At 35.9% G+C, this 11311-nt stretch overlaps 1 protein-coding gene and 1 long non-coding RNA gene across 2 annotated transcripts in view; one reads left to right on the top strand and one right to left on the bottom strand.

Annotated features, from left to right (window-relative positions):
- Positions 1 to 7698, bottom strand: part of LOC106871303 (persulfide dioxygenase ETHE1, mitochondrial) — a 26678-nt gene extending 18980 nt beyond the window's left edge. The window contains exon 1 of the mRNA XM_014917687.2: positions 7083 to 7698. Within this exon, the coding sequence (XP_014773173.1) occupies positions 7083 to 7319 (237 nt within the window). The 5' untranslated portion in view covers positions 7320 to 7698. The remainder of the gene's footprint in view (positions 1 to 7082) is intronic.
- A 440-nt stretch (positions 7699 to 8138) lies between these two features.
- Positions 8139 to 11311, top strand: part of LOC128247908 (uncharacterized) — an 8371-nt gene continuing 5198 nt past the window's right edge. Inside the window, exon 1 of the long non-coding RNA XR_008264248.1 lies at positions 8139 to 8278. This is a non-coding gene — a long non-coding RNA (uncharacterized LOC128247908). The remainder of the gene's footprint in view (positions 8279 to 11311) is intronic.

Genomic DNA, 11311 nt, shown 5'->3' with positions numbered 1-11311 from the left:
CCACCACCACCATCACTTGACAACCGAAGCTGGTGTATTTACATCCCCATAACTTAGCAGTTCTGCAAAAGAGACTGATAGAATAAGTACTAGGCTTACAAAGAACGAGTCCTGGGGTCGATTTGTTCGATTAAAAGTGGTGCTCCAGCATGGCCACAGTCAAATAAATGACTGAAACAAATAAAAGAGTAAACACACACACACACAAGTAATGACTTGTGAGCTAAATTAGTAGATGGAAACAATCTTATAGTTTCCATCAACCAATTTTGCTCACAAGCTATCTGCTTGACCTGGAGCTATAGCAGAAGACACCAACAGTCAGATCAAACCTGAAACCACATGGTTGTAAAAGTGAACTTCACAACTGTACAAGTATAGGCTGTGCCACACAGTAATGCCTGCACCTTAGACATAAATGAAGTCTACAAGGATTGACAAACCTACCTGAAACATAATATTGTTTACTTGTAAGAAAGCAGGAAAACGATAGTGATAAGGCAGGTGATATGATAGCAATGAGGTAAACAATAGTAATAATGGGAATGAATAAATGAAATTAAACACAACAGTGTGACATGTTAAATATAGCTTAAGTTATGCCAAATAACACTTGAAGAGATATTGGTCATTGTTTTATGTGATCACACATGCTTTTGAATCCATAACAACTTTTAAACTAACTGTCATCATTATTCCTTTTAGAGCTGTTTTTCTTCCTCATTTTTTTTTTTCTTTGAGATAGGCGCAGGAGTGGCTGTGTGGTAAGTAGCTTGCTTACCAACCACATGGTTCCGGGTTCAGTCCCACTGCGTGGCATCTTGGGCAAGTGTCTTCTACTATAGCCTCGGGCCAACCAAAGCCTTGTGAGTGGATTTGGTAGACGGAAACTGAAAGAAGCCCGTCGTATATATGTATGTGTATGTGTTTGTCCCCACTAGCATTGCTTGACAACCGATGCTGGTGTGTTTATGTCCCCGTCACTTAGCGGTTCGGCAAAAGAGACCAATAGAATAAGTACTAGGCTTACAAAGAATAAGACCCGGGGTTGATTTGTTCGACTAAAGGCAGTGCTCCAGCATGGCCGCAGTCAAATGACTGAAACAAGTAAAAGAGTAAAAGAGTATATATTATAATAGCATTCTTAATGTCTCAGACTTTACTGATTGCTATGCTCAGCTTTCATAGAGTCTGTGTGGATTTTCAGTTACACTATTTAGCAGGAAGTTTTAATTAGTTACTGTATTCTTCAAAATAAATACCTGAGATTTAGCTGCTAATGATAATTTTATTTTGAAAAAATTATGGTTAGCTAACTATTACAACCATAATAAACAGCTTTATCTATATCAGAATTTTTTCATTTTTAAATAATTTCTCTCCTTTAATACAGACACCATATTTTTTTGGTACACAAGTTGAAGTTTTCAGACCAAAATTTATAGCCAAAAAAGTAGATTAACTTATATACCAAAACAACTTAACAGGATCAAAAATTTCATGTGAAATGCAACAGGATTTGAAAAAGTAGTGATAATGTTTGAATATTTACTCTACATACTATGTCAACTTGTATACTGGCAAATATATTTCTATAGATTTCCTTTGTGATTCATTCACAAATACTTCAGTAACATATGACATTGTTATGCTTCCATTAAGGATGTCTAATAAGTCTCAAACATGTTCAAAATTATTTTCCGCACTTGCCAGAGCATTGTTGTTGTTATTTTTATGGACTTGCAGGTTGTATGTTCTCATTGTTCAAATCCTACTGAATTGCAGTCTTGGCTATGTTCCCAGAGCATGTAATCATGTAATTACATGTTTGTATCTGTGCACATGTCCATACATGTGTATGTATGTGTGTGTGTGCGTGTGTGTGTGTATTGAGTGAGAAGAAATATCTAGTTATTTCTTCCTCATATGGCCAAAATTTTTCTGAGGGTATAAATGCACTCATGGAAACCCAATTTCTGTAATTGTTGGGTAATCTGGGCAAGTGCCAATTTTTAAAGTCCAATTCCTTTTTGTTTTCTTTTATTTCCTCAGCCTGTTTAAAAATAGGGACACATTGTTATAGGAGTTTCATCACTTTTATCTATCTGTAAATCTCTGTAATTTTGATTGTTTTAATGCCTCTTTGATGTTCCTCCCAGCAGGACATAACATACTCTTTTACGCTTACTTTTTTACTTGTTTCATTCTTTTGACTGTGGTCATGCTGGAGCACCGCCTTTAGTCGAGCAAATCGACCCCAGGACTTATTCTTTTAGAAGCCTAGTACTTATTCTATCGGTCTCTTTTGCCGAACCGCTAAGTTACAGGGACATAAACACACCAGCATCGGTTGCCAAGCGATGTTGGGGGGACAAACACACATACTTATATATATATATATATATATATATACATATATACGACGGGCTTCTTTCAGTTTCCGTCTACCAAATCCACTCACAAAGCTTTGGTCGGCCCGAGGCTATAGTAGAAGACACTTGCCCAAGATGCCATGCAGTGGGACTGAACCCGGACCATGTGATTATAATACACGTTTCTTTTTGTTCTATTTTTATGGAAGAGAGCTCTAAGCGACAAAATCAGTACAGTGCCAGCCATAATTAGTTACATCATATCCCAAGTTCAAATACTGCTGAACTCAACTACACACTTCATTATCCAGGGACTAATAAAATAAATACCAGTCAAATACAGGTAGTTTTATAGTCAAATATTCCTCCCTTCATAAATTTTTAGCCAAGTGGTCATGTTAGAAACTAGTGTTATTATTATTATTATTATTATTATTATTATTATTATTATATAGAAAGATGAGTCCTTAACTTTTGTATACGATTGCCAAATTCCATCACTAAGGTAAACATAGCTGACGTAATGACAAAAAGCGCAACTTGAAAGTAACTTATTTATTGGTCCTTTGAACAACGACAATATTTTGACATCTCATGTGTCTTCAACTGGTCTGGTTCAAAATAAAATAAATGTCAGTCTAATTCATTTTTAGTTTATAGAGAGGACTGTAAACTCAGCATAAATGTAATATATAGAAAGATGAGTTCTTAACTTTTGTATACGATTGCCAAATTATATTACATTTATGCTGAGTTAACAGTCCTCTCTATAAACTAAAAATGAATTAGACTGACATTTATTTTATTATTATTATTATTATTATTATTATTATTTTCAAGGTGGCGAGCTTGCAGAATTGTTAGCACACCAGGTAGAATGTTTAGTAGCATTTCACTTGTCCTTGTGTTCTGAATTCAAAGTTGACCACCAAGGTCAACTTTGCCTTTCATCCTTTCAAGGTTGATAAAATATGTACCAGTTGAATACTGGGGGAGGGGGTGAAATTGAAAATCCCCTCCCCTAAAAATTTCAGGCCTTTTGCATGCCTTTCTTAATGCTAAATTCTTAACTGAGAATGGTTGTTTTCATCATTCCCATTCAATACCAAATCTTACATGTCAACATGTTCTTAATAGCTTTAGTTTCATTAACAAGTTCTCTGTGGCTTTAAGTTTTTCCCAGTAATATCAAACCAATTTAATTTTCTTTCTGCAGCATTTTATCCCATCAATAATCAACTGAGAAGTAATTAATCTAAAGATTAGATTAGATTTTTTTTTTTTTTTTGTGTAGGTATTTTTTCTTATGACTCCAGTAATTAAATTTAGATTTTATTTCTCTTTTTTGAATGATAGGTATACTAAGGTTGAATGGTTAGGAAAAATAATGGTGTTTGCCTGCAGATATACAGCAATAATGGTAAAAGTAATGTATGTTGGAGAACAAAGAAAATTGTTCTCCAACAACATACAAGAAGCTTGACATCTGCTTTCCATGGATGGTTTGACAGAAACTGGCTAGGCAGAAGACTACACCAGGCTTTTGTGTCTGTTTTGCAAGGTTGCCCTTGCTAACATCAACTACTGCACAGTAGTTGATGCCCTTCCTGACATCAACTACTGCACAGAGTGGACTGAGTGCTTTTGACAGAGTGGAACCAGCTCTTCCAAATACCAAATGCTTTACAGTGTGAACTGGATGCTTTTTATGTGGCACCAGCACTGGCAGGAACACCAAGCAACTTGCAAGACAAAGATCCTTTTAGAGGAGAGGACCAAATAGTTGGAAAACCACACAAGAACAGATTTCTACACAGTTTTTATCTATAAGTTTTCACTCATAAGGATTTGATCTACCCAAGGCTATGGTAGAGGACACTTGCTTAAGATGCTTTACAATGAGACTGAACTCCACGCAACTATGCATTTACTATTGTATTGCTTTATGTTTAAAAACTAACTGGGTCAACTATCTTTCATTCTTCCAATCTCAAACAAAATAAGATATCAATAATATGGTTTTGATTGAACTGTCTACTTCTCTTTATTACAAAAATTAGTCTTCTACTACAATAGGAAAAAGAAAAAAATAGATTTTCTTTTGACTACATTTAGTTGTAGATGTTGTGTTTAAGGTAGGAAATTGCTATTTGATTAAATATGAAACAGATTATGACCAAGTGAGAATGAGAATAAAATATTTACTAAAACAGTTAACTTTTATGAGTCAGTGGGAGAGCCTGTGCATGAAATAACTAACTTCTCTCAACTCATAACCTACCTTCTTAATAGTCTTAGATGCACTATGCCAAGGAAAAAGATGTTACAGTTGAAGGCTCATTTAGAGGCAAGTAATAACTAAATTTATGTGCATCAAAATGATAAAACCCCCAAAATACAAGTTGGTGATAAAAAAAAAAAGCAGAACATAGCTCCTTTTATTCTAGTCAAAGCATTTTTTGTGGAAAAGCAGTTCTCCAAAATAGAGAATAGTAAGATCTTTAAGCTTTGGAAAATAATAATTTTTTTTTAATAGTAGTGTTAAGTGTGGACACCTTTAGCCTAAAGCATCAGCAAAGATTCATTCAAGCACTGGTGAAAGTAACGTGCAAGTTTCTCTCTTATTAGATCTCTTCAGTTGATTATGAATGCCTCAAAGGAATATTATGCATAGTAAATATAAATAGCAAAAGATCTCACATATGTACTACAGCTGGCTAAAAAAATACTTCAAGGTGATTTTTATTAATATGTTGTGACAGGACTTTAAGCTTTATAAATTCAAGTGTCGATATTGTTTCACCCAACTTCAGTCGTAATTGAGTAGATCTAAGATCAAGGATATTCCAGACACGGCCGTCATGCAAAAGATTACATTAGACAAAATACTCATTTTTTTTCTTTCATTAGCAACACTCCCTCATTAACGGTTAGAAGGGGTTTTGGCAGCTATTTTTCTGGAGATCAACCCTCCATACGAAGAAACTACTACGAGATTGCTCGACATTGAAAACTCTCAAATTTTACGGAACTCATTGGATAAGGACAGCCTAAAATACGTACGCAATGCAAGAGAGAAAGATGTGGTGGCCATAGTTGGAATGTTTTCAGTTAAGTTCTGCTCACTTAGGGCTAACTCGGATGAAAGAACAATCATGTCTCAACTCTGTCCAGTTGAAATGTTCGCAGTAGATACACTGAAAGGGATCCCCATTTTACCAGACGATTTGCGGCCGTTGTTCTTTAGCTCGTTTCATTTTATGTTGTTATATCGTGGATAGTTAACAACAGCATCGTTGCTTATCGATTTTCAACGAAACAATCATCTGGGAGTGTCTGTAAGCCGGTTCAGATTAAATAACACAAAGGATCTCGCTTAAAAGAGCGCCGATTTCCTCGTCGTTTGTTTACATTCTTCGCCGGTGTAAAAACAGCGGAAAACATACACACAAAGGCGATCTTTTGATTTTCGAACGTGTAAGTGCGGTAAGTAAATGAAGGTAATAATAATAGGGAATGTACTAAAATAACTTGGTTATGACCGAAGTGTGGGTGTGTGTGTGTGTGCGTACGTGCGTGCGTGTGTGTAAACTCTTGCCGGAAAAGGCCTACGTCTCCTTGGTATCCGAAATTTTAGGAATGCAATTAGTTTGACATGTATCATTTAAAACGAAGAGAATCGAATGTTTTTTTGGTTTTTTTTCAATAGTGCTACTGTGCTGCTTCATAACAAAACGATCTGTAGGGAAATGAAAGCAGTAATCTATAATAATTTACAATAACATAATTTCACGTGAGAAAAAATTACCAACAACAGTTACAAAAAAATAGGTTAAGATGTAAACATTAACCAAAATAATTCTTAACTGCCCTTAAAATAACCCTTATGACAAAAAGAATAACAGAAAGCAAAGGAAGAAGAAATTCTTGTCATTGCCAAACACATTTTGTAAAAGTGAAAGTGGCAACTTGTAATGAAGGATTACCCCCACGACAGGTTTGTTCAATACGCTCTTCCTAGGTTGTGATTTGAGTAAGAGTTTCTGCAATTTCTAGCTGGTTGAGACTCCCGCTTTAACTCGATGCTTTTTAAATGATAGAAGTTATTCAGATGGGGGTAATGCAGTGTTTAGGTTTTGAAGCATGGATTAATTTTTACTGGTGACCCTTCACGTAATATCACCAGCGTCATTCAGACGATAAAAATGTCAACAAACTGAAAAACCGTTGTTTGAATTTAAATTAGTTCCAATCGATACCTATAGAAGATATCCCGTCGTTTACCATCTAGTTTTTTTTTGGTGGGGGGATGGTTCCGAGGTGCGTACCCGGAACACCACGTTATCCAAGGTGCCCTTCGCTTTTCTTTTAAAACTATATAACGATAGAGTGTGATGTGATTCGATGAAAATTTAGCTTCCATTTCGAACCAGTCTAGCGACTACGTAAATGCTCGAAAAGTTGTTTCGTCCCACGTCAGCTTAGGCTTTTTACTTACGACCAATCTTTTTTTCTTTTTCAGTCATTGTGTCACCCGACTGCATTATACAAGAAATCTTGGTACCTGATATTAATTTTAAATAAACAAGTCTACACCGGATACAAAATAATATATTTTTTCATTATGATAAAATGAAAATAAGAGCAGGGAGAGCATATAACGTTTTGTATATGCGTATCTGTAATTAAAAAATTAATGAATTTACTGACCTGTCTGAAAATAACATCTTGGTCGGTTAATTGTCGAAATTGCTCGGAAGAATCGGTTGAAAACGGTGCATTGCGTGAAAGCTGTTGTTTACAAATATTCCAAGGTCCCGGACAGGAAAGACGATATTTAGGTGCGTTTGAAAACCTGCTGTGATATTGTTTGTGAAATAAATTTACTCTGGGAAATAAAACATTGCGGGAGTGCGAGAAACGTAGTATCAAAGAGCGAGAAATCATAGTGGCATGTAAATTATAGCAGCCGAGTGAATAGTGAACCTTCAAAGAATTCCAGTAAGCTTATTATGGATGTTCTTTGGTGAGTCAAATATATAGATTAATCGACCAGTTAGCAAGGTTATTTCGTAAAACGATAATAGATCTGATCACAAAAATATTTCAGTATAATTAGAGCAACACTTTTGTTTGCATACACCCATATGTTTACTGTCACTTATCAAAATTCAGAAACTGTATATAATAAAATATAAATGCAGTTGAGTATATATATATATATATAAAAAAAGTCACCCTAAAAAAATAATCGAATCTGCCGAAGTGAATTCCGCTCTGTGGGCGTTTATATTTATACCAGACTGCCTCTTCACTTTTACGCATTTGTCTTGTTTGCGGACAAAAGGGCAGACGATTCAGTCGACTCTGAAAATATTCGAACGATTTAGTCATGACGCATCCTGTTTAATTCAGCCAGTTTAGTTAACATTTGAATAGAGTTATTTTCAAGAAGCAGAGGGGAAAGGCTAGTGCTGGTGGTCAGCATAAGTACAATGCTTTAGATATGGGGAATGATAAGGGTGGAGGGCGGAAGCGTGTATGGTCCAGTGTAAGGACACCAGTCCTTCTGAGAAAAGGATGAAAGATGAAATTAGTCTTCAACTCAGATCATAATAGCCGTACAATAATAATGTAATATTTTGTTGTTGTTGTTTTAACTTTTTCATGACGTTCGAACGACTCGGTCAATCACCATCTCCGAAGGAATGTCAGAGAGAAATATAATTTCATGGAAATTTATTGAAACATTGATGAGCATCCGTAGTTAATGCCTAGCTACAGCAGTAAAGATAATGTGCGCATAGAAGATGCGGGAGCTTTTTTGTGGTCACATAAATTGCTAAAAATAACAGCCAAATTTCGAATAAACCACACCCAATAGTATTAAATAAAGGACACATAAGGTAAGTTGTATATAACTCTAAAAAGCCTGGATGGTCACTGTTGAAATGTTTCATTATAAGCCTGCTCGTTCAAGTTTGACTTGTATCAAAAAAATATCAGATTTCATTTTTAAAATATCCAGAAAGAGAACATTACAGATTTATAAACAAGTACAGTGTAAGATGTAATGAATTAAGTTATTTCAAAATACTTCCATAAACGTTATAAACACCACATCATATATCTTTTCGAAAACACCCATTTTATTTCGTTCACCCTCAATGTCTCACCTTTACCTCTTGTTTTCTCAAATCAACTACACGCAATGTAAATTGGCAAGTTTTTGACAGGTAGAGCTCGCGACTCAATTCAAAACCCATCTTAACACTTTACATACACTTTAAAGCAGTGGTTCTTAACCTAAGTGGTCCCTTGGTGACGCTGTGAACTCACAATGGGTGGTGGATGTTTCGAGGGATAATAATTTTCCTTTTAAAATATTTGAAATATTTAAACCAGGAAGAATAACTGAAACATATTTTCAAAATTTTTTGTCTGGATTAAAATATAAATAAGACTTTATTTTATGAGTGAGTAGGAGCATAACTGAGGGTGCACCAAGAATCCAATGGAATTTCATTACTGTGAGTCCATTAGCAATTACCGTAAAAAAAAATAGCAAAGGGGGCACTAACTTAAATAAATATATAAAAGGAACTTTTGCTAAATGAAATAGTATCAGAAAATGCAGAAAATAAATCACTGAACAAAATTAGCTTTTATTTGATTGAATTCTTTTTTTTTTTTTTTTTTTGCTAAACTTGTGAGAAAACGAACGTTCAGCTGCAAAAGGCTGAAGCGCTGCCTTAAAGCATTTGGGTAAAGTTTAAAAGGTTTATGACGTCAGGCTTACGTGATAAAATATTTAATACCGGATGTATGTGAATATTGTTTCTCTTGTTCGTCTACAATCAAACTGTTGGATGATGGTGATTGTGACGAAGAGGAAACAGTATCCGTGACCTTAGTATTACACTTACGGTCGATTTTCAGGGTGAACGTTCGTTAATTTATGCTTTTAGGACAAAAAACAATGTGGATAGGAGGGCAATGCTACAACTGTAGAGAGCAATGGTTGATATATACGTATATCGGCTGAGCTAAAAGAAGAGATAGTCTCAACTATCAGGCAGCCGTCTCTTATATCTCAATCAATTTGATAACCCTCATACTCGTTATTCCTCGACTATCATGGCACCAAAAACAGTATTCTCACAGAAAAGCTTCCACGTTTGTTAATCGTTTCGCATCCCGCTCTTTGTTGTACACACTCAGCAAAGCACATGGAAAACTTTATTTCACTCCACCAATCTTTCTACCACGTACTTCTACGGTGTCTTCAAAAAAACATGGCCGCCATCCCAAACAGTGCTCTTTCCATGATCTTTCAACGATGTGTTCCCGAGATATCCTTCCTCTACTCTCAAGATTTCTTCAGTCTTTCTCTATTTCTACATTGATATATCCTGTCTTTGGAAACATGCAACATGCGTATGAGCTATTTACAAGAAGGGCGTCTTCTCTGACACTACTAACTTACTGCCCACACTTTCAACACATCAAAGTTGATGAAAACAGCAGATAACAGCCACATTCTCCAACTCATGAGTTCTCCTTCATCAGTGACCGTCAAAAAAGCTTCCGTAGATCCAAACCTACCAGTGGCGGCTCGTGTATAGGCACTGCGAAACTGCAGCACCCGCTATTTCCACTCGATATTATCGATAACGTTCAATATAATCAGTCCTTTTTATTTTAATTCTTTCTTTATACTTGTACATTATATAATCCTTAAGCTTAACGTCAGCAGCCATCCCCTAGTTTATGAAAAAATACAAAAATCCTTGTATAGAACTGTGCACTTCACAGTTCCAGCGACGCGGTGTTTGGCTGTTGTACGCATGCTCACATGTTCGAGATAGGAAGCTTCACGCTAAGGAGAGAGAGCACTGCGTGACCGACAGTACCGACCCCGGCGTTCCGGTGAAAGATAGTGTTTCTTTTTGGTTCCACGTGTGTTGTGCTTATAAACATGTTTATATTCTTGAATGTGATGAAGTGTAGAATTAGATTATTATCCTACTCCCAGCTTCAGTGTTGCTACCAGGATTTGAAAAATAGGGCACATTTCCCTCCCTAATTTTGTGATTATGGGGAGAGGTATTGAAAAACAAGGGAGGATTCGCGGCGCTGTTCAATGAGCAAACTAAACACACTATCCCGCAGTGGCTAAAACGCGAACCGTTCAAGTTTATGTATAAATTTTCTTTTTATGTTTGTTTCCTTTTACACAATATTAAAACAACGGCTAAACATTTTCTGAAGCAGCACCACGACTCATTTTATCTACGAGCCGCCACTGGAATGTGCATAAGACTGATTCTTCCTTACTAATCACTAATACCCATCTTTGGAAACATGCAACATGCGTATGAGCTATTTAGAAGAACGGCGACTCTGACACTACTAACTTACTGCCCACACTTTCAAAGTTGATGAAAACAACAGATAACAGCCTCATTCTCCAACTCATGAGTTCTCCTTCATTCAAAACTAAATAAAGACTGACTTTTCCTTACTAATCACTGTTATGTATTCTTTTGTTCTTTGTGGGATAATAAACAACTCACTGAAGGCATTGTTATGTTTCTACGTGTTTACTTTATTTGACATGTTTACAAACAGTGTCTATAGCGGAGTGATACACGCTGTGCGCATCTGCCTTAAACACAGTTCATACTGCTTAGTAGATGCGCTTAACAAAATAGTACTACTAGTGAAGATGTATTCATATATACGTATACCTACGCATGCACATAGACGTGAACATATAACATCCCTTCTTCCTATAGAAGTAATCTCCATTACACTAATGGATTGTCAGCGCGAGGGTGGCAATCCTGCAGCAGAAACCGTGGGATTATTCTGCCCACACACATGGTTTTTCTGCTTCCTAATCTAGCAGAAGTAGTTGTTTTATTTTCCTTCTCTCT

This window comes from Octopus bimaculoides, chromosome 5 (assembly GCF_001194135.2).
Source record: "Octopus bimaculoides isolate UCB-OBI-ISO-001 chromosome 5, ASM119413v2, whole genome shotgun sequence".
NCBI classification, from domain to species: domain Eukaryota; kingdom Metazoa; phylum Mollusca; class Cephalopoda; order Octopoda; family Octopodidae; genus Octopus; species Octopus bimaculoides.
Note: the sequence above shows the minus strand (reverse complement) of the source record. Positions and strands in the feature narration are given on the sequence as shown.